A 27693-nucleotide genomic window follows, 5' to 3' on the forward strand; every position below is an offset into this window, starting at 1 on the left:
AGAAGAAGGCAGAGACTTACACATAATGCTAAGATGGAGGAATTTATCCCAAAGGAAAGAAAAAGATGGGGCCATGGCCAGAGAAATAAGCAAAACTGTTATAAGTAACATGCCTGATGGAAAACTTAAAGCTGTAATCATAAGGATACTCACTGGGCTTGAAATGATAGAAGACACTAGTGAGACCTTTTCCACAGAGAGAAAAGAGTTAACAAAGAAACCTAGATGAAGAATGCAATAAATGAGATTGGAAACGGGCTTGTTGTAATGAACAGCTGGCTGGAAGGAGCAGAGGAATGAATTATTGACCTAGAGGTCAAAATAATGGAAAATACTGAAGCTGAACAAAAGAGAAAGAATTACACAACACAAGAATAGACTTAGGGAACTCAGTGACTCCATCAAATGCAATAACATTCATATTACAGGAGTCCCAGAACAGGCCCGTTCAGTTAAGCGTGCAACTCTTGATCTTGGGGTTGTGAGTTTGAACCTCATGTTGAGTGTAGAGATTACCTTAAAAAAGTAAAAAAAAAAAAAAAAAAAGAAAAGGGGGCAGGAAATTTATTTCAAGAAATAATAGGAGAGGGGCGCCTGGGTGGCTCAGTGGGTTAAGTCTCTGCCTTCAACTCAGGTCATGATCCCAGGGTCCTGGGATCAAGCCCCGCATTGGGCTCTCTGCTCAGCAGGGAGCCTGCTTCCTCCTCTTTCTCTGCCTACTTGTGATCTCTGTCTGTCAAATAAATAAATAAATAAATCTTAAAAAAAAACAAAAACAAAAAAACAACACTTTCTTTAAAAAAAAATAATAATAGGAGAAAACTTCCCTAATCTGAAGAAGGAAACAGACCTCCAGATCCAGGAGGCAAAGAGAACGCCTATCAAAATCAACAAAAGCAGGCATTGTTGCCTTAGTGTTGACCCAGACCTATTGTAATTAAATTTGCAAAATATAGTGATGAAAGAAAACCTTAAAAGCAGCAAGAGCAAAGAAGTTCTTAACTTACAAGGGGAAATCCATAAATTTAGCTGAAGATTTCTCAACAGAAACTTGACAAGCCAAAAGGGAGTGGCATGATATATTCAGAGTGCTTAATGGGGAAAATCTGCAGCCAAGAATACTCTGTCCAGCAAGGCTATCTTTCAGAATAGAAAGAGAGATAAAGAGTTTCCCAAACAAAAACTAAAGGAGTTCATCACCAACAAACCAGCCCTGCAAGAAATATTAAAGAGGACTTTTTGAGTGCAAAGGAGAACCAGAAGTGACAAAGACAAGAAAGGATCAGAGAAAATCTCCAGAAACAAGACAAGTAATAAAATGGCAGTAAATACATATCTATCAATAATTACTTTGAGTGTAAATGGACTAAATGCTTCAGTCAAAAAACACAGGGTGTCAGACGGATTAAAATAATAATAATAATAATAAGACCCATCTGTATGCTACCTACAAGAGACTCATTTTAGACCAAGGAAACCTGCAGATTGAAAGTGAGGGAGTAGAGAAACATTTATCACGTACATGGATGTCAAAGAAAGCCAAAGTAGCAATACTTATAACAGGCAAACTAGACTTTGTTTTTGTTTTGTTTTTATCCTGTTTTGGGGTGTCAGGGTGGTACTGGCCCCATGGAATGATTTTGAATGTGTTCCCTCTATCCCATTATTTGTAGGATTTTGATAAGTTTTGTAAGATTGTCGTTAATTTTTTAAAAAATGTTTGGTACAATTCACCGATGAAGCCATGTGGTCTTGGGCTTTTCTGTCTTGGGAGTTATTTTTGTGTGTGTGTGGTTTTTTTTTTTTTTTTTTTAAGATTTTTATTTGAGAGAGAGAGTGCACACATGAGCAGGAAGGGCAGAGGGAAAACAAGACTCCCTGCTGACACAGGGCTTGATCCCAGGACCTTGGGATCATGACCTGAGCTGAAGGCAGATGCTTAACTGATTGAGCTACCCAGGTGCCCCTGTCCTGGGAGATTTTTAATTCCTAATTCAACTTTCATTCTTGTTGTTGGTCTAAGAAGATTCCCTATTTCTTGGATTCAAGATTCATGATTGAATTGTGGTAACTTACGCATTTTTAGAGATTATCTGGGGTTTTTTTCCCCTTAGTTATCTGATTTGTTAGTGTATAATTGTTTATAGTAATCTGTTTTCAGACTGTATATTTTCGGGGTTATCTGTTGTACTATTTTCTCTTCCCTTTCTCATTTTGGTTTTTGAGTCTTCTCTCTCTCTCTTTTTGTTATGTGATTAAAGCATTGTCAGTTTTTTGGTTTTTTTTTTTTTTTTTGAAAACTGGTGGTTACTTTCAGTGTTATGTTATTGTTTTTCTGGTCTCTATTTTATTTCTGATTTTTCTTTATTGTTTCCATTGCCTACTAAAATTCAGCTGAGTTTCTTCTTTTTCTGGGTCCTTGTTACCACAACATAATGTTAAGTTATTGAACTTTTTTTCTTAATACAAGCATTTATAGCATAAAATTTTCTCTAATATCTGCTTTTGCTGTATACCATAGGTTTTGAAATATTGTTTTCTTTTTCTTTTGTTTTGAGACATGTTTTGATTTGCCATTTGATTTCTTATTTGGTCCATTGCTTGTGCAGTTGTGTGGTGTTTAATATTTACATATTAAGTATTTAGTATTTATGCCATAGATTTTCCAGCTTTGTTTTATTGTTCTATAGTTTATTTATTGTTCTGTAGTTTTGTACCATTGTGACTGGAGAATATACTTGGTATGATTTCACTTTTCTTAAATTTGTAATATTTCTTATGTCTCTTTTTATGGATTTAGCCAGGGGTTCTTCTGTGTGTACTTGAGGAAAATGTGTATTCTATTTTGAGGGGCTGGAATGTTTTAAATATATCTTTTAGAACCATGTATTCTGAAGTTTGTTTTAAGTATAAAAAAAAATTCTCATGGAAAAAAAATAACTTTAACTGAAGGTACTCATTTAAAATAAAGCATATCAGATGGGAGGTAGGTGAGTGGGGGATGGGTGAAATAGGTGTAGGGAATTAAGAGTACACTTATCATGAATACTGAGTAATGATATACAGAACTGTTGAATCAGGGGCTCCTGTGTGGCTCAGTCAGTTAAGTGTCCAGCTCTTGATTTTGGGCTCAGGTCACGGTCTCAGGGTCATGAGACTAAGCCCCAGGTTGGGGTGACTAAGCCCCAGGTTGGGGTCCATGCTGGGCCTGGAGCAAGCTTAAGATTCTCTCTCTTCTCTCCACCTCCACCCACTTACTCACTCTGTCTTTAAAAAAAAAAAATTGTTGAATCACTGTATTGTAAACCTGAAACTAATATAACACTGTATGTTAGATATACTGGAATTTAAAAAAATAATAAAAAATGAAAAAATATTAAAGTAGATAAATAGAACACTAAGACATACTGTTTGGTTGCTTTAAAGAGCTATGTAACACATCTTTCACTACAAATATAAACATTTGAATCTAATTATAGTGATACTCTAGAAGATTTTTTTGTATACCCAGGAATGTTTTATTACTAAAATGGCCACAACAGCAGAGCATAGAGAATATAGTCACTGGTATTTTTTTCTTAAAGATTTATTTATTTTTAGAGGGGGTCGGTGGAGAGGCAGAGAGAAAGAGAAACCAAGCAGACTTGTGCTCAGCACAGAGCCCAACATGGGGCTTGATCTCACGAGCCTGAGATCATGATCTGAGCCAAAACCAAGAGTCAGATGCTTAACTAATTGTGCTAACCAGGTACCCTTGTAACTGGTATTGTAATAGCATTGCATGCTGACATATGGTAGCTACACTTGTGGTGAGCAAAGCATAGTGTATAGATAAGTTGAATCACTTTGATTTATACCTAAAGCTTCAAAATACATGAAACAAAACTTGAGAGAACCAAAGGGAGAAAGAAAGAAATCTACAATCACAGTTTTAATTTTATTTTTTTTAAAGATTTTATTTATTTATTTGACAGACAGAGATCACAAGTAGGCAGAGAGGCAGGCAGAGAGAGAGGGGGAAGCTGGCTCCCTGCGGAGCAGAGAGCCTCGATGTGGGGCTCAATCCCAGGACCCTGGGAATCCTGACCTGAGCAGAAGGCAGAGGCTTTAACCCACTGAGCCACCCAGGCGCTGCTACAATCACAGTTTTAAATAGCAATACCCTTTACTAATTGATAGAATTTGTAGATTAAAAAAATCATTAAGATATAGAAGATTTGAACATCATTACCAACGAACTTGACCTAATTGACATTTATCTAATGATATACTTCAGTATATAGGAATAGAAAAATGGTAAAAGTCCTTTCTTGTTAGTATTCATTTTAAATGTGAAATTATTAAGCTTACCAATTAAATACAGATTGGCAGAATGGATTAAAAACCCAAAAACCCATGATCCCATTATGGGCTGTCCACAAGAGTCTCTTTCTTCTTAGACCAAAAATAGATAGGCTGAAGGTAGAAAGATGGGAAGAGACATTCTATACAAATAGTATTGATATCATACAAAATAGACTTCTGAGTTAAAAACAATAAAAACAATAAACAAAGGTTTATATTTTATATTTTGATAAATGGTGAATTTCTCAAGAAGTTACAATAGTTATATATGCACCAAATGATAGACTCCAAAATATATACAGCAAATTGACAGAAATTAAGGATGAAATAGATACTTCTACAATAATAGTTGGAGATTTCACAACCATCATTGTAACTATTACTTGTTGAGCACTCACTATTTGCCAAGATTATTCTAGGCATTTTACATACGTGAACTCCTCTAACTCACAGCAAGCCTTGTGGCAGAGTTACTCATTATCCCCATTTTACAAAAGAGGAATTCATGGCATAGAAAAATTAAATGACATACCAAGGTAACAGTGATGTACTTGGCAGAACCTGAATAGTAGATTCAGTAAATTAGATTTGGTTCTTAGAGATTTTCTATTCAAACCTCCCACTGAAAGAAGGGATTTCTTTCTTCAACATTCCTGGTTCTGTGATATTTGTAGGAGCACTGTGTGGATAGAGCATCACCACTTGAAAGAGTAAAACATTCTAGTATGGGCTAGTCTTACTGCCATACAATTCTTCCCTGCACTGAATTGTAATCTTGTAGCTTTGATTCACTGGTCTTTATAATAACAGAAAATAAGCCCATTGTTCTGACAGCTATCGAAGTATGTGAAGATTGTCATGATTGTCATGAAGATTGTCAGGTTATGATCATGATTGTCATGATGTCACTCTCCACCACCCTCAACTCCAATTGGAGACCTTAATTCCATATGTTAAGTAACACGGTAGTTAGCATATCAATAAGGAAATAGACCTACTGGAGGTATATGGAACACTCTACCAAACAATAGCAGAATTCATATTATTCTCAAGTGAATATGGAATGTATTCCTGTTCTATGGAACCTGTCGTGTTCTTCAGGGCAGACCTTATGTTAGGCCACAAAAATAGTTGAATAATTCTCAAAAGATGGACTTCACATGAAGTATCTTCTCTTACCACAATAAAATGAAGCCAGAGATTAAAAAAAAGGGGGAAGAAGGAAAACTGGACATTTCACAAATACGTGGAAATTACACAGTAGACTTTTAACCAGTAGGTGAAAGAAGAAATAAAAAGGATATTAGAAAATAATTTGAGGCAAATGGCATTGAAAACAACATATCAAAACTCATGGGATGGAGTGAAAGCAGTGATCAGAGGGAAATGTATTGTTGTAAATGCCTACATTAAAAAGAAGAAAGATCTGGGGTGCCTGGATGGCTCAGTCGGTTTAGCATCTGCCTTTGGTTTGGGTCATGATCTCCAGGTCCTGGGGTCAGGCCCCGAGTTGGGCTTCCTGCTGCTCGGCAGGGAGTCTGCTTCTCCCTCTCTCTTTGCCCCTCTCCGCAGCTCATGCTCTCTTTCTCCTTCTCTCTCTCCCTCAAATAAATAAAATCTTTAAAAAAAAATCTCAAATCAGGGGGCGCCTGGGTGGCTCAGTGGGTTAAAGACTTTGCCTTCGGCTCAGGTTATGATCCCAGGGTCCTGGGATCAAGCCCCGCATTGGGCTCTCTGCTCAGAGGGGAGCCTGCTTCCTCCTCTCTCTGCCTGCTTCTCTGCCTACTTGTGATCTCCATCTGTCAAATATATAAAATCTTAAAATTTTCAAATCAGTAACCTAACTTACATTTCAAGGAACTAGAAAAAAGTAAATTATGTAATGAACACAGTGCTTAATGGAGCTTGGAATACAACAGGGGCTTAATGTTCCCATCTTGCTGTTAGAAGGTGGAGGAGGGTCAAGAATGTATCCTCCAGACTGAGAAGGCACTTGAATACTGCAAAATGAAGAAGGCTACTCCATACCATTTATACAGTTTTATTCAGGGTCACCTACTGACAGGGTATTGGGCCAGCAGGTGGGCAGAGAATCCAGGGTACTATACCCCCATTCTCCACCCAGCTTGGACCTCAACCCACAACTTTTATAGTGCAAGGGGTATGGTGGTGTGGTCACAGGGTGGTTATAGTGAGGCCATCTGTGTCCTAGAGGATCTGTACTAGTTATCTAAAGTGGTGCCACCTGTGTGGCAGGCTGTCTGCTAGTTATCTAAAGTGGTGTCATCTCTGCACCGAGGCGAGAACAAGACGTGGGGCCAAAAATGGAGCCAGTGTTGTCACAATCCTGTACTCACATGCACACTACTAAAACTAATCATTGAAAACATTTTTTAAATGAGTGTAGGATACTGTTTACAGTATTCTTTCCATTTCTGCAGTTTGCTTTGATGGATTATGGTATATATGGGTTTTTAAATCTATTTTTAAAATGTGATATTACAGGGGCACCTGGCTGACTCAGTTGGTGGAGCCTGCAACTCTAGATCTCACGGTTGTTAGTTTCAGCCCCACATTGGGTACAAACTGTTGTTAGGGTTGTTAGTTTCAGCCCCACATTGGGTACAAATTTAGAAATAGACAGATAAAGATATTACACATATATTGTGAATTTCACTCATTTAAAATGTACAATCCAGTGTGTTTTAGTATATTCATCAAGTTGTGTCTTTATCACAGTTAATTCAAGAACATATTTATAACTCTAAAAAGAAACTCCAGCAGTCACTCACTCATTTTAGGTGACCACTAATCTTAACACTGTCTGCATGGATTTGTCTTTTCTGGATATTTAATGTAAATGGAATCATGCAATATGTGGCCTTTTATGTGTGTCTTTTATGTAGCATAATGTTTTCAAGGCTCATTTCTGTTGTAATAATATATCAGTCTCCATTCCTTTTTATTGCTGAATAATCTTCCCTTGTATGAATATACCACATTTTGATAATACATTCATCAGCTGATGAACATTTGGATTGAGTCTACTTTTTTGGCCATTAGGAGTGATACTGCTGTGAACATTCATGTACAAGTTTTTTTTTAATTTTTTATTTATTTTTTTTTTATAAACATATAACATGTACAAGTTTTTGTTTGGTTACTTGTTTTTATTTTCTTAGTAACTACTATGATTGAAATTGCTAGTTTATATGGTAGCTCTATGTTTAACTACTAGACTGCTTCTCAAAGTGGTTGCACTGTTTTACTTTCCAGTGTTTCCAGAATTCTGCACAGTCTTGCCATTATTAGTATCTTTTTTATTTTAGCTGTCCTTGTGGCTCTGCACTGTCTTATTGTGGTTTTGATTTGACCTTCCCTAATGACTAATTATGTTGAACTTATTTTTATGTGCTTATTGGCCATTTGCATATCTTCTTTGCAGAAATGTCTATTCAGATCATGTGCCTGTTTTTTAACTGGTTTATTTTTCCATTTGTTGCATTGTGAGAGTTCTTTATATATTCCGTCTATAATTCCCTTATTAGATAAGTGATTTGCAAATATTTTTTCCTATTTTATGGATTTTTCTTTTTACTTTCTTGATGATGTCCTATGACACAAAAGTTTTTAATTTTGATGAAGTCCAATTTATTTTTTCTTTGGCTGCTTATACTTATGGTATCATATCTACAAAATCATTACATAATCTAAGATCACCAAGATTTATGCTTATTTTTTCTTTTAAGGGATATAGTTTTAACTCATTTTAAAAAAATCTTTGATCCATATTGAGTTGATTTTTTAATATAATGTGAAATGGGGATACAACTTTATTGTTTTGCATGTAGATATCCAGTTGTCCTGACACCATCGGTTGAAATACTATTCTTTTCTCCATTGAATTATCTCAGAGCACTTGTCCAAAATTGATTGCTTGTAAATACAAGGGTTTATTTCTGGACTGTTCTATTCCATTGATCTGTATTTCTATCCTATTCCAATATTATAATGTTTTAATTACGGTAGCTTTGTAGTAAGTTTTGAAATCAGGAAGTGTGAGTCCTCCAACTTTGTTTCCCTTTTCAAGATTATTTTGGCTCTTTTGGGACTCCTGCATTTCCATATGAGTTTTAGGATCAACTCTTCAATTTTTTTTTTAAAAGATTTTATTTACTTGACCCAGACAGAGAGCACGAGCAGGGGAAGCAGCTAACAGAGGGAGAGGGAGAAGCAGACTCCTCCCTGAGCAGGGAGCCCAGTGCAGGGTTCAATCCCAGGACCCTGGGATCATGATCTGAGTCAAAGGCAGATGCTTAACTGACTGAGCCACCCAGCTGCCTCTCAACTCTACAATTAAAAAAGAAAAAAAGACAGCTGGGATTTTGATAGAGATTTCATTAAATCTGTGGACCAGTTCAAGAAGTGTTGCTAACTTAACATTCATAAATCTTTGAATTTGTGAACGTGAAATTTGTTTCAATTTGTTTTCTTTAATTTCTCTCAACAGAGTGTTTTGTGTGGGTTTTCAGTATATGTCTTGCATTTCTTTAATTCATTCCTAAATGTTTTATTCTTTTTGATGCTGTTGTAATTTATTTATTTGTATTAAAGAGGGAGAGAATATGAGTGAGGGGAGGGGCAGAAGGAGAGGGAGAGAGAGAATCTCCAAGCAGACTTCCCAGTGCACAGCATGGAGCCTGACACAGAGCTTGATCCCAGGACCCTGAGCTCATGATCTGAGCCAAAGTCAGGAGCTGGTTGTTCAGCTGACTGAGCCACCCAAGTACCAAGTATCTCATAAATGAGATTGTTTTAATTTCATTTTCAGGTGGTTCATTGCTAATGAACAGAAAGACAATTTGTGTGTAAATGTATTATATATTTGTATATTGTATTGCTAAACTCGATTACTTCTAATGTTTTTGTGTGTGTGGATTTCTTAGAATTTTTTATATATAGGATCAAGTTACCTGTAAATAGAAGCTGTTTACTTCTTCCCTTCCAATCAGGATGCCTTTTATGTATTTTTCTGGCCTGATAGGCTTGGCTAAAACTTCTAATACAATGTAGCATAGAAATCACTGTGTTGCATTTTTATGAAGTGGTGAGGGGGTATAAACTCTTTTTATATCCATTAATATTGAAGGATGATGGCTTCCTGAAATTAGTTATCATATATGTAGGGCAATAATTGGGGCTGTTATGACCATGTAATTTTTTTTCATTGGGGAACACTTTAACAATGTCCTTGTTTTTTTTTTTTTCTTCAGGTTTTCTCAAATAATGACGAAGGCCTTATTAACAAAAAGTTACCCAAAGAACTTCTCTTAAGGTAAATGTAGATAAACTTTAATGAACTCAGATTTGATTCAGTCATCAAGTTCCAAGACAATCTTCTTTCTCACTATGAGTCCATAGCATAGAAAAACAGACAGAATTAGCCTAACTGACTTTTTGTTTTTGTTTTATAGAATGCTGTTCAGCTTGTTGTTAAATTTTACTTGGTCTAATCCAGAATGTACTAAGTATGTACATAGCATTGGTCTGGATTCTTTTTGTAATGTGGTAAGTATTGTAATAATCTTCAGTAGGTGCCATTGTTTTGGTATCAGTAGATATTCTCAATGTAGTCAATAACATGAGGAGTGATTATTAAGGTTGTGAGCTCCTGAAGTCCCAGACATGTAGATGTTTTCTGATAAACAAGTTTTAAAATAAGTGCAGCTATCTGTTCTTACTGAACACTTAAAATGCTCAGTCCAAATATTGATATATTTTTATCCATCTTATGAGAATTATGTGCTAAGTGACAGTAAGTACTATAAAACATGGTTTTTATCCTATATTTCTGGCATCACTGAATATGCAATAAATGGTGTTTTGCTTGTCATTTTACCAGATAAATCTATCAACCAACGTTTGTTGATCCTGAGGCACTGCAGTTTCCTTTAGTACTCTACAGTCATCAAAGAAATCTCATTTTAGTTTTGGATGTTCTGTTTTAATTGTTTACAAGTAATACATGTATACATGGTAACTTTGAGTGGCATTTCCCAAACTCTTCTCATATCACTGATGTTCCTCAAAACAAAACAAGTTTTATGATCAAATAAGAATGGGAATCACTGGGATAACAAAACCAATTTCGTGAGGGCCTTACTAGGCTAATACACATGATGATACTCCCAGATGGATAGTCGTGGCATTTCAACTTAACTTACCATGGAACTCTTTTAATATTCCATATTAATTCCATATTCTGTGGAAAAAATTCTGGGAAATGTTCACATAGAGTAAGTGATTAGCCAGATGACTCAATTCCCTTAGGTTCTTTCATTTTACTCAGTTAATTAAAAAGAAAATTATTTCATAACAGTATCAAGTGAAAAATACAGCAATAATATTTTATTTTGATAAAACAAATACTTGTTTGGATGAAAGAATATTCTTGACATTTTAGACCCTTTTAAAGTTAGGAAGGGGTAACAAGAAAGGAATGATATATTTTTCATATAAACCTGGGAGCTCTTGATCAAGCCGTGAGCTGTTGGAGCCAGCATGGCTGTGTTAGGATGAGCAGGCTGCTACTATATGAATGGAGGGGATGCCATCCACAACAGATGAGAAAATTCATGGTGTCCCTTGGAATTGTGCAGTGTTTAATTCTTGGTCTGAACTTCTAGCACAGACATCAAGCTGTCACACGAGCGTGTCCTCCTCCATCCTCTGGAGAATCCACCAGCTTCAGGCTGACCCATTTTTAGTCATTCAACACTGGGGTGTGATTAAACGCCACTCTTCCCATGAATACTACTGCTATCTGTGACTCAAAGCTGCTAACTTAGTATTTTCCTCTTTGGTAGGGTTAGCTTTGACACTGTTCTCAGCCTTGGAATAGTTTCTGTCTGCTGACAAAAAAGGCAGGGGGAATTATATCACTTTCTGTGCTAGTGTGATTTTGGAACTGTTATTTTAGAATTTTTCGTTCTTTCAAAGATCCATGATGGACCCAGCTGTTATGAAATTCTCCAGTTACAGGTTTTGAATCATACCCCAAAGCTCATACAGAGATCAATTTTCAAAAAGAATTGCCATTTGAGACCAAATGTTCATAACATGTCTATTCATAGGTTTGTATTCCCACTTCTGTTCTTATTTTGGAGTCTGTGAGGGGAATTTAAATTTTAAAGTACTGCTGCTACAGGTCTTCTCTGACTCGTGAGTCTCAAAATTAACTCTAGCCAACCATGGTATTTTAATGTTTGTTGGCCTTTAAATCATTTCTGCCATTTTTCTCTCAGACCTTATATTCTCAGTAATAGTATTTCTTCCCTTTCCTTTTGTTCCTTCTTGGGCAAAATTTTGAAGAAGGGTTTGACCCAAGTTACCAAAGTAGCCGTCTTCATCATCCCTCATGGAGCTTAAGTCTTGATTATCTTGCTTATTTAAATGATGTCTTCATACTTTCAGTATGTCCTAGGCTTACATTTTTACTTCATATTGTAGACTTCTTTGTGACAGTGCAGACTTCTTTTCTTGTTGAATTCCTATTCACACTCCCTCTTAACTTCATCAATAGAAGTGAATTCTTTGACCTTACAATAATCTTACATACTTGCAGCCAGATCCTCTTGTGTCTGCTGTTTTGTTTTGTTTTTTAAGATTTTTTTATTTGTTTGTGTGAGAGAGAGAGAGAGAGAGAGAAAGACCGCACAAGCAGGAGTGGCAGCAGGCAGAGGAGGAAGCAGGCTCCCCAGTGAGCAAGGAACCTGACATGGGACTCTGTCCCAGGGCCCTGGGATCATGACCCAAGCCAAAGACAGAGGCTTAAGTGACTGAGCCACCCAGGTATCTGACCCATGTCTGCCTTTTTTTACTCTATCTCTTACTACCCTCTTAAATTCTCTACTAGCTTCCATTACTGATCACATCAGGCAAATTCTTAGCTTCCCCTTTGGAACCATTAACAAGCACAACCTAGAATTATGTGTGTCTTTTCATCTCTTTATATCACTTTGAATCCACTTAGAAAAATCCGTGAGGTGGCTTTTCATCTGATCATCTTATTGTTAGTTTTAAGACTACCCAATATTGTTCACAGATTCCTTCTACACCCCATCTTTAGTTTGTTACTTAGCAAGTTTTTAGAATTTTGCTTTTTCTACCCAACTTTCATGCATAAATTAAGGATACTCCAGTTCTCCCTCTCTACCCTTTATGCTCACAGAATTCAACAGCTTACAATTTTACTCCTCCTGGGGAGTCAGTTATTTAATGCTTATGACATTATAACAATTGTTATAACAATTATAACAATCTTTCATTTGTTAAAAGCTATATATCTGTTAGTGAGTTGGGTTGTCCTTATATTCTGTCCTCACTGTTATTGTCTGTATTACTTTTAGAGCCAAAGTTGGTTGGGATTTCAGTTCTCCCCATTTACTGCCTGTGTGACCTTAAAGTGACTTAATTCTTTGGGCCATAATTTCCTATATCTGCAAAATGGAGTTGATAATAGTTCTTACTGAATGGGGTAGTTGCTAGCTCTTAGAGAGACTGGCATTTAATAAATGCTAAATAAATGTTAGCTTTTATTGTTAATATCAATTTTGAATGCTGAATTACTTATTAAATGCTATGTGATAAGGTAGTCAATTTTACTGCAAACAACTGATAAAAGCAAGCTATCCTGTTATGGATCTCAGCATATGCTACTGCTAACAATTCATTTGATCACTCTGGACTGATGCAGTCTCAATGGAAATTGTACATTACCAAATGATAATTAAACTGATAACTACTAAGGCATAGGCAGGTTGTTGGTGGTGTATGTCAACTGGTAATTAGTTTGTATTATAAAAACTATAGCTTCTTGCAAGGAAAATATACTATATATATATATATATATACTTGCTAGATCATATGGTAGTTCTATTTTTAATTTTTTTTTAAAGATTTTATTTATTTGACAGAGATCACAAGTAGATAGAGAGGGAGGCAGAGAGAGAGAGAGAGGGAAGCAGGCTCCCTGCTGAGCAGAGAGCCCGATGTGGGACTCGATCCCAGGACCCTGAGATCATGACCTGAGCCGAAGGCAGCGGCTCAACCCACTGAGCCACCCAGGTGCCCCTATTTTTAATTTTTTGAGGAACCTCCATACTGTTTTCTGTTTTCCACAGTGGCTGTACCAATTTACATTCCTACCAGCACTGTATAAGGGTTCCATTTTCTCTGCATCCTCACCAACACTTAACATTTCTTGTCTTTTTAATACTAACCATTATGACAGGTGTGAGTTGATATTTCATTGTGCTTATTATTTGCATTTCTATGATAATTAGTGATGTGAGCACCTTCTCATATACATGTTGGCCATCTGTATGTCTTATTGGGAAAAATATCTATTTAGGTCCTCAGCCCATTTTTTAATTGGGTTGTTTGGGGGTGGGTTTTTTGCTATTGAGTTGCATAAGTTCTTTATGCATTTTGTATATTAACTTTTTCAGATATATAATTTGGAAATATCTTCTACCATTGGGTGGGTTGCCTTTTCATTGTGTTAATGTTTTTCTTTCCTATGCAGAAGATTTTTAGTTTGATGTAGTCCTCATTTATTTTTGCTTTGGTTGCCTTTTTTGCTTATTTGTTGCTCTTGGTGTCAAATCCAAAACATCATCACCAAGACCAATGTCAGGAAGCATCCTGCCTATGTTTTCTTCTAAGAGTTTTATGGTTTCAAGTCTTACATTCAAGTTTTTAATCTATTTTCAATTAGTTTTTGTTTATGATATAAGATAGTGGTCCAATTTCATTCTTTGAATGTGACTGTCCAGTTTTCCCAGCATTAATTTTTGACGAGACTGTTCTTTCTCCATTATATATTCTTGGATCCTTTGTTGTGAATTAATTGACCATATAGTCATGGATTTATATTTGGGCTATCTCGTCTGTTCCATTGATCATCTGTCTGTTTTTATACTGATTCTGTACTGTTCTATTTACTATAGCTTTGTAATATAATTTGAATTCTATTGAGTTCCTTATATTTTCCGCACTACCTTTGTACTGAGATTAATCTTTTCTTACAGAATCTTTCTCCCAGTGTGTAACTTACTTTCTTCCCCATTCTTTAAAGCATGTTTTGATGAGCCAAACACCTTTTATAAAGTCAAATATATCAGTCTTTTATGGTTAGTGTTTTTTGTGTTTTGATAAGGAACATCTTTCTTACCTTAAAAACAGATATATTCACATGCATTTTCTTCCAAAAGTTTAAAAGTTTTGTTTTTGATATTTCAGTTTCTAATCACTCTGGTGTTAGTCTTTATTTGTAAGATAGAATCCATTTTTATTTTCTTTTCCATGTGGATTATCAGTTTTTCAGGTTCATTTGTTAACTGGTCCTTCCTTTCCTCAAAAGAATGCCATTATTACCTCTATCATATACTCTATTCTCTAATAATTATATAGTTACTTAGTCTTTATTCTGTTTCATTGGCTAATTTTCTGTGTGCCAATACACACAGAAGACATCTGTATTTTGGGGTAACTAGGACCTTTAAATTTATTTCTCATTGTTTTTATCTGGTTCTGGAGTTAATGCAAGCCTATAGAATTGAGTTATGGAGCATTCAGGCTTTTCCTGCTCTCTGAAATAGTCCACGTGTTTTGGTTTAACTGTCCTTTGAAAGGCTGATAAAACCAGAAAAGACCTTGAATAGCCAGAGGAATGTTGAAAAAGAAAGCCAAAGTTGGAGGCATCACAATTCCAGACTTCAAGCTCTATTACAAAGCTGTCATCATTAAGACAGTATGGTACTGGCACAAAAACAGACACATAAATCAGTTGAACAGAATAGAAAGCCCAGAAATAGACCCTCAACTCTATGGTCAACTAATCTTCATTAAAGCAGAAAAGAATGTCCAATGGAAAAAAGACAGTTTCTTCAACAAATGCTGTTGGGAAAATTGGACAGCCGCATGCAGAAAAATGAAACTAGACCATTTCCTTACACCACACACAAAAATAGACTCAAAATGGATGAAGGACCTTCAGTGAGAAAGGAATCCATTAAAATCCTTGAGGAGAACACAGGCAGCAACCTCTTCGACCTCAGCTGCAGCCATTTCTTCGTAGAAACATCGCCAAAGGCAAGGGAAGCAAGGGCAAAAGTGAACTATTGGGACTTCATCAAGATCAGAAGCTTCTGCACAGCAAACAGTCAACAAAACAAAGAGGCAATCCACAGAATGGGAGAAGATATTTGCAAATGACAGTAGAGACAAAAGGTTGATATCCAGGATCTATAAAGAACTTCTCAAACTCAACACACACAAAACAGATAATCATGTCAAAAAATGGGCAGAAGACATGAAGAGACACTTCTCCAATGAAGACATGCAAATGGCTATCAGACACATGAAAAAATGTTCATCATCACTAGCCATTAGGGAGATTCAAGATTCAAATCAAAACCACATTGAGATACTACCTTACACCATTTAGAATGGCCAAAATTAGCAACACAGGAAACAACTTGTGTTGGAGAGGATGTGGAGAAAGGGGAACCCTCTTACACTGCTGGTGGGAATGCAAGTTGGTGCAGCCACTTTGGAAATCAGTGTGGAGATTCCTTAAGAAATGAAAAATAGAGCTTCCCTATGACCCTGCAATTACAGTACTGGGTATTTACCCCACAGATACAGATGTAGTGAAAAGAAGGGCCATCTGTACCCCAATGTTTATAGCAGCAATGGCCACGGTCGCCAAACTGTGGAAAGAACCAAGATGCCCTTCAAACGGATGAATAGATTAGGAAGATGTGGTCCGTATGCTCTATGGAGTATTATGCCTCCATCAGAAAGGATGAATACCCAACTTTTGTATCAACTGAAAGAGATTATGCTGAGTGAAATAAGTCAAGCAGAGAGAGTCAATTATCATATGGTTTCACTTATTTGTGGAGCATAACAAAGAACATGGAGGACATGGGGAGATGGAGAGGAGAAGGGAGTTGAGGGAAATTGGAGGGGGAGATGAACCATGAGAGACTCTCGACTCTGAAAGACAATCTGAGGGTTTTGAAGGGGCTTGGGTGGGAGGTTGGGGGAACAAGGTGGTGGGTTTATGGAGGGCACGTATTGCATGGAGCACTGGGTATGGTGCATAAACAATGAATTCTATTACACTGAAAAGAAATAAATAATAATTAAAAAATTAAAAATTAAAAAAAATAAATGAAAGACTGATAAAACTAAAATTCTAAAATTGAGCCTAGAATTTTCTCTGTGGAAAAATTTTTAACTAACTTGATATAAGTAGGATTTTTTAAGCTTTCATTTTTTTCTTGGGTCACTTTGGTAGTTTCATTTTTCTAGGCATTTGTCTGTTTTTTTCTGAGTTTAAAAATTTGTTGTCTTGATAGAGTTTTTTTTGAAAGGATATTCTGTCCCACTGTAACTTATTTATTATTCAAATATTAACATGCAGTGTTATATTAGTTTCAGGTGTACAGTGTAATACAACAATTCTATGCATTTCTCAGTGTTCATCAAGTATACTCTTCATTCTATTTGTTTTACCCATTACCCCACCCACCTCCTTTCTGGCAACCACCAGTTCTCTGAATTTAAGAGTCTGGTTTTTTGTTCATCTCTTTTTTTCTTTGTCCTTTTGTTTCTTAAATTCCACATATGAATGAAATCACATAGTATTTGTCTTTCTCTGACTTATTTCACTTAGTATTATGCCATCTTAGTCCACCCATATTATTATAAATGGCAAGATTTCATTCTTTTAATGGCTGAATAATATTCCATTTTATATATATACCATGTCTTCTTTATCCATTCATCTACCAGTGGACACTTAGGTTGCTTACATATCTTGGCTATTATAAATAATGCTGCAATAAACAGAGAAGTGCATATACCTTTTCAATTTAGTGTTTTTGTTTTCTTTCGGTAAATACTCAGTAGTGGAATTACTGGATCGTACGGCAATTCTATTTTTAATTTTTCAAGGAACTGCCATACTATTTTCCACAGTGGCTGCACCAGTTTGCATTCCCAGCAACAGTCTATGAGGGCTCGTTTTCTCCACATGCTTGCCAACACTTGTTGTTTCTTGTTTTTTTTTTTTAATTTTAGCCAGTTTTGCTTGTTTTATTTTTGTTTTTTTAACTCTACAGTATCTGCTGTCATGTACTTTTTTTCATTTGAACTGTCATTAATTTGTGTTTAAGTGCTTACCCCATTTTTGATCAATTTTACTAAAAGTTGACCTATTTTGTTAGCACTTTTAAAGAACCAGATTTTGGCTTTATTATTATAGTTGTTGTTGTTATTATTTTGGCTTAAAAACAGAAATTTATTTTCTCACAATTGTGGAGGCTTGAAGTGAGAGACCAAGGTGTCAGCATGGTTGGTTTCTTCAAAGACCCCCTGTCCTTGGCTTGGTAGGTGGCCATGTTTTCCCTATGTCCTCACATGTTTTTCCCTCTGTAGTAGTCTGTATTTTAATCTCTTATATGAAGAGATAAGTCATATTGGATTAGAGCCCACTCTAATTCATTTTACTTGAATTATGTGTTTAAATATCTTGTCTCCATATGCAGTCACACTCTGAGGTACTTGGGTTTAAGACTTTAGTATTTGAATTTTGGGAGTACCCAATTCAGCCCATAGTTGGGCATGTTAGCATATGTGTGCATGTGTACATGTGTACTTATGTGTATGTATGTATGTATTAGGCGGGCATATTTGTGTGTGTATGAATGTATATGTGAACATGTGCCTGTGTGTGTGTATTATGTGGGCATATGAATATATGTGTGTGTGTGTGTGTGTGTGTGAGAACATTCCAACCAGTGGAAACAGCACTTGAAAAAATTATACTGTATTTGGAGAATCTCGCAGTTTAGTTTCCTTCTGTTCTTGGCCCATGTGTGTATTTGTTTGCTTTTAGTTGGAAGTGCATGGAACATAATCATTTTCCTCTGAGCTTTCTGCTACCTAACATTTTGTGATTACCCCCCGTCAACACATAAAAGTGGATAATAACCACTTAAAATTTTTTCTTCTTTTGTTGAATTATTTCATAACAGCTTCCTGTAGTAGAATTACTGATCAAAGAAAGAGAACATTTTACAGCTCTTGACAAAATCATTGCTTTCCAAATGTTGTAATGAATTTTCTTATTGAAATATATTTGACATATAACATTGTGTATGTTTAAGATACATAGCATGTTTGATTTGGTAGCTTATATATTACAGTATGATTGTCATTATAGCTTTAGCTAACACCTCTATCACATCATGTAGTTATCAGTTCTTTTTTGTGGTGGGAATAATTAAGATCTGGTCTCTTAGCCATTTTGGTTTTATACTAAAATATTGTTACCTGTAATCACTATGGATCTCCAGAATTTGTTTATCTACTAACTACAGATTTGTACCCTTAAACAACTTCTCTTCCATTCCCCCACCTCTTAGCCCCTGGTAATTATTTTACTCTTTAGTTTTATGAGTTCAGTGAGTGATGTCATATGATATTTGTCTTTCTCTATCTGACTTATCCCAGCATAATGCCCTCAGGGTCCATCCATATTGTTGCAAATGGCAGGATTTGCTTCTTTCTCATGGGTAACTAATACATGCACATGCAGGCATGCGTACACACACATATGCACGCACACACACACACTACATCTTCTTTATCCATCTGTTGATGGACATTCAGATTGTTTCCGTATCTTGGCTCTTGTGAATAATGCTGCAGTAAACATGGAAGTGTATATATCTCTTCAGCATCCTGTTTTCATTGTCTTTGGTTATATGCCCAGAATTGGAATTGCTAGATCATATAGAGGTTCTGTTTTTAATTTTTTCAGGAACCTCCATATCATACCCCAACCAAATCACAACTGTTTCTCCCTTTTCCAGAAGTAACCACTATCTTGACTTTTGTAGTCATCACTGTATTTCATTTTTTAGATTTATCACCCAAATGTGTATCCTTAGACTTACATTCTGTCTTGGCCACTGAAAATTTACAGATCTTTTTGAGTCTCTGATAATTAGTAGGGCCCCTGTTCATCTCTTTCTGTTCCATACATATGCTGTTAAAAAACTTGGGTTATTTGACTTGCTGAAGTTCCCACAGTCTGAGTTTTGTTAATTGCGTCCTCATGGTACAATTTCAGCATGTTTCCTTTATCATCTGTATTTCTTGGAAATTGATAGCTGGATCCAGAGGCTTGATCAGACTCAGGTTCTGTCCCTTTGGTAAGATTTTATGTGGTGTTCTTCCTTCAGGAGTCACAAAATATCTGGTTTTCTTTTTCTTGTAGGGGATGCTAGCATCTATTGATGTTTATTATTTAGATCATTAACTTATTGGGGCTGCAAATTGATATTCTGATTCTTTTTTCATTTATTAGTTAAAATACTTGTATAAAGAGCTATTTCTCTTCATTCGTATTTGATTATGAAGTGTTACAGTTTACATTAAAAAAAGAAAGTCAGGATAAGTGCCTGATTCTTTCTGTTTATTTGCCAGTTTTTGAAAGAGATATGTGAAGATATGACATTTGGGGGAAAAACATTTGCATAGTTTCAAATAATCTTCCACAGCAATCTGTATTAATTACAAAGAGAAAAATAATAACTTCATAATGAGGCAGTCTGGCAGACATCATCTTAATCAAATGACCACAGTTAACATTACCAGTAACGGGACAAATGGACACCATGTGCCTCCTCATGTGATGAACAAGGAGACCACAGTATTATTGCTGTGGCATTCCTGACAGAAATTAATAACCTGAATCTAATCATGAGGAAACAGCAGATACACACTGGGGGAGATCCAAAAAAGCAACTGGCCTATATGCTTCAAAAACACTAAAGTCAAGAAAGATAAAGAAAGGCTGAGTGTCCTAGAATCAAAGAGACTAAAGAGACAAAACAATTAACTGCAATATGTGGTCCTAGGCCAGAAAAAAATGTTTTTCTTTTGTTTTAAAGACCACTAATGGCCCAGTTGGCACATGTTTAATAAGAGCTCTAGATTAAATAATAGTATTGTATTGCTGTCCTCTTTTTTTGATAATTGTACTGTGTCTTTGAAAAAGGAGATACTTCAGTATTTAGAGGTAAATGAACATCATGTCTGCAGCTTGCTCTCAGACATTTCAGAGACAGTGACATATGTGTGTATATGATGTTTATTAAAAGATAGGCTGAGGTATATTAAAAATTATGAGTTTATTTGAGGAAGAATCACTTTCAATGGGGCAGGGCCAAAGTGGGAGTGGTTGGTAGTGCTCTACCAGTCAGAGCCAGGGGAAAGTCACCTCCATGGAAGGTGGGAAGACAAAGAAAGGAAGTTATCTGACTGGCTCTGTCTTAAAGCTTCCTTGCTCTTTATGATTGGTCGTCCTTAGTATTCTGATTTTGTAACTTTGCGGTATTTAAAGGCTCAGATTTTTGGTTGCTTAGGTAGGCACCACAGCCTTAGTTAGAGCCACCTCAGTCTAATAGCCTCCCTGTTTAATTAATGTAATGTATATGCATACATACATATATATAATGCATACTATATTAATATATATTAATGTGATTATATATGTTACCATATATATATGGTAATGCAAGTACAATATATTGTTAGCACTTGGGAAATCCGGATGAAAAGTGCACAAGAATTCCTTGTCCTATTTTTGCAACTTTTCTGTAAGTTTGAAATTACTTAAAAATTAGTTGGTTTTTTATCATCTTCTGAAGGGGACTTAGACTTTTTGTATTATAAATTTATGAATTTAAACCTGTTTAATAATTTTCAGTTCATTGCTGTTACTACTTTTATTGAAATTCACATGGTTATCTTTGACTCCTGAGCCCTTTTACATGACCCTAGTAGTTTTGATAGTTTCCTTCCTGACACATATACAGATGTATGAGGCTCATTTCATATATTCTCTGCCCCAGACCTGGAATTAGCCATTTTTTCAAGAAGTGTTGGTTTCTTTTTGTGGGAAAGGGTATTTCCGGACTACAGTCTGGTTGCTAGAGTTATTTCTAGGCATTTTCAGTATATTGAACATATATATAGAGATGAGAAACTCATGATTTCATACGGATATATCTGCTGCAAATTCAGGACTCTGTTATTACTTCATCAGTCTGAAGTCTGCATCTCCTTTCTCCCACACTAATAGTCCTAGTAATAACACAGAGGATTATACAATTAGGATATCCTAATATAGATTAAGATATCTTAATATCCTAAGTCCTAATGCTCGTTTGCTTTATCCACATCACAATCACCATAGCCTCAGAATAACAACACCAGTATAGTTTTTACCAGTATAATTACTGAAAACAATGACATTTATTTGCATTTGTTCTCTCTTTCTCCTCACCCCTGCTTTTATTTATTTATTTTTTAAAGATTTTATTTATTTATTTGACAGACAGAGATCAAGTAGGCAGAGAGGCAGGCAGAGAGAGAGAGGGGGGAAAGCAGGCTCCCTGCTGAGCAGAGAGCCTGATGCGGGGCTTGATCCCAGGACCCTGAGATCATGACCTGAGCCAAAGGCAGAGGCTTTAACCCACTGAACCACCTAGGCGCCCGACTCACCCCTGCTTTTAAATGGTTGCAGTAAATCTACATTATCAAGTGTGGAGCCACCATATATTATACCCTCTATCTTTTAACTCTCATTGAGCTTATTTAATGCTCACCACCAGTCTTTATTTATAGTCATTTTGTCGTCTGGTGCTTGTTCTCCAGAAGATTCATTCTTCAGGCAGGGTTCATGGGAACAGTATTCTCTAAGGTCTTGTATGTTGATACCAGCTTGTGCCCTTTATACTTGAAATCCAGTTTTGCTGTATATAAACTTCTGTGTTTACATTTTTCTTTTCCTGATTATCTTAAATCTGTTGTTTCATTTGCTTCTGCCATAAAGCTTTGTATATGTATTTGGAATAGGGATGGATACTTTAACAGCTGAGTCATCTCATTATGGATATTTTGATGTGTCATCTAAACTTGACAGGTGACAGTTTCTCTTTTTAAGATTTTTATTTATTTATTTGACAGAGATCACAAGTAGGCAGAGAGGCAGGCAGAGAGAGAGGAGGAAGCAGGCTCCCCGCTGAGCAAGACAGCCCGATGTGGGGCTCAATCCCAGAACCCTGGGATCATGACCTGAGTTGAAGGCAGAGGCTTTAACCCACTGAGCCACCCAGGTGCCCCAGGTGACAGTTTCTTAAAGATTAGTTGCAATTTGAAATTTTTAAAACCATGGCAATCAACCCTTTATACTTTTCTAAGTTAAATTCCATTTGTCTTTGAATAGATCTTTTCCTCATTCAAAGAAATTTCCTCATTCATGATTTTGAAATATCATGAATTTATCATTTGGAAAATATCAAGATTTGGGACTCTGAACAGGGGTGCCTGTGTGGCTCAATCAGTTGGGCATTGTACTCTTGATTTTCACTCAGGTTCTGGTCTCAGGGTCATGGGGTTGAGCCCCACATTGGTTCCATACTCAGTATAGAGTCTGCTTCCGGCTCCCTCATCCTCTGCCCCCCCGCCCCGCTCCTGCTCACTCGCATCTCCCAATAAATAAATAAGTAAATGCAATCTTTATTTTTAAAAAAAAGATTAGGGACATTGATAATTCACAGTAGCCAGTGTAAGTTTTCTAAAATTCTAATTTGTACTCAAAAGCTTGAATTTTATCATTGGCACAATTTTCCTTGAAGTGGCAGTCTCATTTCATTTTTTAGAAAATGTCTGTTATGTACTTGAGTCTGAATTACCATAGTTTATGTCAGCTATCCCTTCATGTTAAAATGTTTCATTAAAAAACGTGAACTAGTTGGGTGCCTGGGTGGCTCAGTGGGTTAAGCCACTGCCTTCAGCTCAGGTCATGATCTCAGGGTCCTGGGATCGAGTCCCACATCGGGCTCTCTGCTCAGCGGAGAGCCTGCTTCCCTTCCTCTCTCTCTGCCTGCCTCTCTTGTGATTTCTCTCTGTCAAATAAATAAAATTTAAAAAAAGTGAACTAGTTAAAAAAAAAGTGGCTAGTTTAGCTCATAGCTCAAACAATTGGTTTTTTCCTAAGACAACCATTTGAAACCTTTCCTTTGGCTCTTTTCAGTTTATCGCATGAATGAGTTACTCTAGTCCAAGCTAAAAGCAGACCCCAAATGGTTTCATTATACAAGCATTGAGGTTTTTAAACTTGTGACAAGGGACAGAAGGAAAATTCTACTCCTTGCAAGGAAATCCTCACTTAAGGTTCAGTAAGCCAAAAGCACTTAAAACCCATAAACCTTCAGCTGGTCGTCCTTAGCCAGCCCAGTCCCTGTGAGGAGCTGGCATATGTTCTTGTGCTGGTGACCCTTTAGCTGAATTACTTCTCCATATGCTGAATGCTCACTTACATTACCATTGCAGGCAAGTTCCTTCTTCTTCTTTTTTTTTTTTTAAGATTTTATTTATTTATTTGACAGACAGAGATCACAGGTGGACAGAGAGAGAGGAAGGGAAGCAGGCTCCCTGTTGAGCAGAGAGCCTGATGCAGGGCTCAATCCCAGGACCCTGGGATCAGGACCAGAGCTGAAGGCAGAGGCTTTAACCCACTGAGCCACCCAGGCGCCCCGAAAGTTTCTTCTTAAACACTTTCTCTAGCTTCTTTTATTGTAATTATTCTTGATCTCTTGGACAGTAGTAAGGGTCTTCCTCCCATTTTCTCTGCTGAATTCTTATATGGATATAATCCTTAGTGCCAGCAGGAAGCAAATCATCACCCTTACTTGCATCAGCAGAGGGGTGGAAAGAGTGGAGGTTCTTGATAGCAGACATACAATGTGATTCCTTTTCCTCTTGGGAAAGGGCGATGGCAGGGTGGTGGTGGGATGGAGTGTTGTGCAGTGAGGGGGCTCAGTGATTGGGACCAAAAACCATTTGAAACCTTTTATGTCTACCTACCATTTTGTCACACAAAAATTAAAAAGATGTGTGCTCAAAAGTTAAGATTCAGTAAAATCAATCATTTGTTTCTGCTTTGTCCAGGATATTCTTAAGTAAAACTTCTGTTTTGTTTTTTTTTAATGATTGTTATTTTGAGTTTTAAACACTGAGGGCATAGCACTGAAGGCTAAAATGACTCTAAGTACAGTTTTATCCCACTGCCTTTACTTGTGCTCAGGAACCAGCAGTTTGCCCACCATTTCTTTTGCACCATTAGTGGAAGTGTTAATACAGAAAAGGTAAATGACATCTTTGTATTGAGAATTGTTTTGACCTATGGCATTCTGAAAGAGTCTCAGATGGTTTTCATGGGTCTCTGGAGCATATTTTGAGGATTGCTGGGAGATTTCTGTGTGCAAGTGGCACCTATCATGTTCCCACATTTAAACCATACAGCCCCACCTGACTGCTGCAAAAGAGGAAGAGGCAGCTAACTGCTCTCCAAAATCCATATAGCCCTGTTCTTCCTGGGCACACAGTTAGGCGTGCATGCCCAGGGAAAAAGAAAAACATGACATTTGATGAGCAGCTAGCCACTTATGCCCTAGTCTGCCTTTCTGGTGACCAGATTACCATATTGGTGACCCTTATTTCCACACAGAACACACCTCATCCCCAAAAGGTAAACCAAATCCCATCCATTCACTGCATCCAGTTTCAAGTGTAGGATCTCTGGCTGATGTGCAGTCTTCTCCATCATATCTCCATGTGGTGCTTCATGATTTTGTTACCTTTCCCCAGCTACTGCCCCTCCCCTTATTCAGGATCAGGGACAAGGTGACTGCAATAAACAAAATTTGGGAAGGGGAAGACACACAGTAAGACACACGGTAGTTACTGTTCTATAGCAATGATGAGATTCTGCTACTCAAGCTTGTGCTGGCAGTAGGGGAAAGTCCTACTCTGTCTTCTGTGAAGAACTCCTTTCCCACTGGTTTTTGGTGACCCTTAACTCCAGCCTTTGGAAGGTTCTTCCTTGCCCATTATCTTCCATAACTAACCTGAAATGGATGTTAGGGAATATTCCTGTCTTGGGGTTTCTTCCTATTTCATAGTCATTTCTTACCTATGCAGTTTTGGAGATCTGAGGATTAGTTTCTAAGTAGTATATTTTAGACCAAGATTTTAGATGAATTCTTTGACAGAATTTAATAACTCCTCATCTGATTTGTTTGATTCTAGTTCCTATGCCTGTAACCCCACCCAGTTATCTCTTAGACTGCAGCCTTAGGACTCCTGTATTTTACTTTTTGCCTCTGTGCCTCTCTTTCTCAGTGGTATCTCTCCAGAGACATCTACAACAATAATAGGGTTGGAAAGAAACGAGGCAACTTTAATTTAGTCTTTTCTACAGGGTTTAATGTATAAAACAAAGAATTTCAAGCAATCTCCTGTAGCCCAAGATACTTTAAGTTTTGGAAAGTAATGTTTAGACATAGTTGGCTTATTCAACAGTCTAAGGCCTTCAGTTTCTGTGCTCTCTCCCCTTTTATTTCTGCTTGCAAGCCAACTAGTTTTTTCCTGAGTACTTTCTTTCTTGTAATGCCTTGCTAACCACAGCAATGATAAGCCATTAGTCACTAACGTTTTGGCACTTTGTAACCTCTTCTTAAATTAGATCTACATACTGTATCTGTCCTCCACATTATCACAGGCAGTAGAATCACATAGTTACCTGCTCTGTTTCCTTTCCTGTCAGCCACTAGGCAAATGTCACATATTTTAGATTTTTGTTCTAGAAGCCCCCCTTCAAGGTGTCTCTGTTTTTACTAGTGTAGAGTAGACTAGTGTGGCATATGTATTTAATTAATAATTATCTAATGTCTAAAACACAACAGAAGTTTGCTTACTGTTCATTTAATAAAGTTGGAAATGGTGTGTGGAGGCATCGAGGAGGCTCTGCTCTCTGCAGTTATTAAGGACCTGTTTGAAAGAAGTTCTACTGTTTTCAACCATGGCTTCCTTCCAGCTGGGCACCTTCCTTTGGCTAGCCGTTAGTTATGTGCCTGCTTGTACTGCATGGGAAGCTAGGAAATGAAGTATAGATGTGTATCTGGGAAACAAACAGTTGTCACTGTCCTATAAAATTTGAACATTGGCATTGACCGAGCATTGCAACTTTTGAGTATACACTAAGGAAGCTCTTACAAATGTAAACCAGGTGACATGTATAAAAATGTACAGTAGTGTATGGGTGGCTCAGTCCGTTGAGCATCCAGCTCTTGACTTTGGCTCAGATCATGATCTCAGGGTCATGAGATTGAGCCTTTCATCAGTCTTGATGCTCAGCATGGAGTCTGCTTGTCCATCTCCTTCCTCCTTCTGCCTCACTCCCCTGCTTATGCTCTCTCCCTCTCAAATAAATAAATAAAAATCATTTAAAAAATGTTCATAGCAGCACAATTCATAATAGCAAAAATACTGAAAACAACCAAATATTCACTGGAATATGGAATATTATTAATGTCGATGATAAATATGTGATATAATGTATAATGTGAAGTATAAACGTAGTGAAATGTACTAAATCTCACAGAATGGCATGGATAAGTCAATGCTAGTGGGGAAAAAAGCTAGTTTCAAAAGACTATACAGCATATACTATTTTTTTAAGACTGAAAATTTTAAAAAGCCTCATTTTAGGAATGTATACATTGTGGTAAAACCCTGAAGGGAACAAAAAGCAGAAATCAGGAGCATACTTACTGGTTGAGAGGTAGAGAAAGGAAATAAGGAAGGAACACAAAGTAGATACCAGGATACTGGTAATGATCTAGTTTTTAAGTTTCAGTGGTGATTCATACAGTCTTATTAGGGACTATAAAGTGCTATATATTCTTTTGTATGTATCAAAATATTCCTAATAAAAAGATTCGTGATAAGTTTGAAAGGTATGAAGTTATACTACATTTTTCCTTTTCTTGATTTGTTTCCTGATTAGTTTTTTGTTGATGTACCTAACTGACCACCTTGTTACTTCATCTCCCCTTGGCTGTCTTTTAGGGTTAGGTATCTCTAATCTTTATAAATATTTTGTTTCCCACTTCTCATTCAGAACTGTTCCTATTTGTTTCAACCTTTTGAATCACACTTTGCCAAGTTCACTGTTAATTTCTCAAATTACTTTTATTAAAATACAGTTACTTTTTTCATTCTGTATTATAATTTTATTCAATCTTAACAATATATTCTACTTGGATTTCCTTTCCTGTGTTGATTTTGCAAATCTCCCTTCTCCAGCTCCATGGTGCAATGATCTAACGTTGGAAATTTTCACCTTTTCCATCATTCAGT

The 27693-nt window shown here is 36.7% G+C and overlaps 1 protein-coding gene and 1 pseudogene across 3 annotated transcripts in view; one reads left to right on the forward strand and one right to left on the reverse strand.

The window, feature by feature from the left end:
• Positions 1–27693, forward strand: part of FBXL2 (F-box and leucine rich repeat protein 2) — a 140879-nt gene that overhangs the window by 24695 nt on the left and 88491 nt on the right. For all 3 annotated transcript variants that reach the window (XM_046001458.1, XM_046001459.1, XM_046001460.1), the window contains one exon: positions 9618–9679. In XM_046001458.1, the coding sequence (XP_045857414.1) occupies positions 9618–9679 (62 nt within the window). Of the gene's footprint in view, positions 1–9617; positions 9680–27693 lie in introns of those variants that run through there.
• LOC123939684 lies at positions 23685–24231 on the reverse strand (annotated as a pseudogene).

The sequence above is a fragment of the Meles meles genome, chromosome 4 (assembly GCF_922984935.1).
Source record: "Meles meles chromosome 4, mMelMel3.1 paternal haplotype, whole genome shotgun sequence".
Lineage (NCBI taxonomy): Eukaryota > Metazoa > Chordata > Mammalia > Carnivora > Mustelidae > Meles > Meles meles.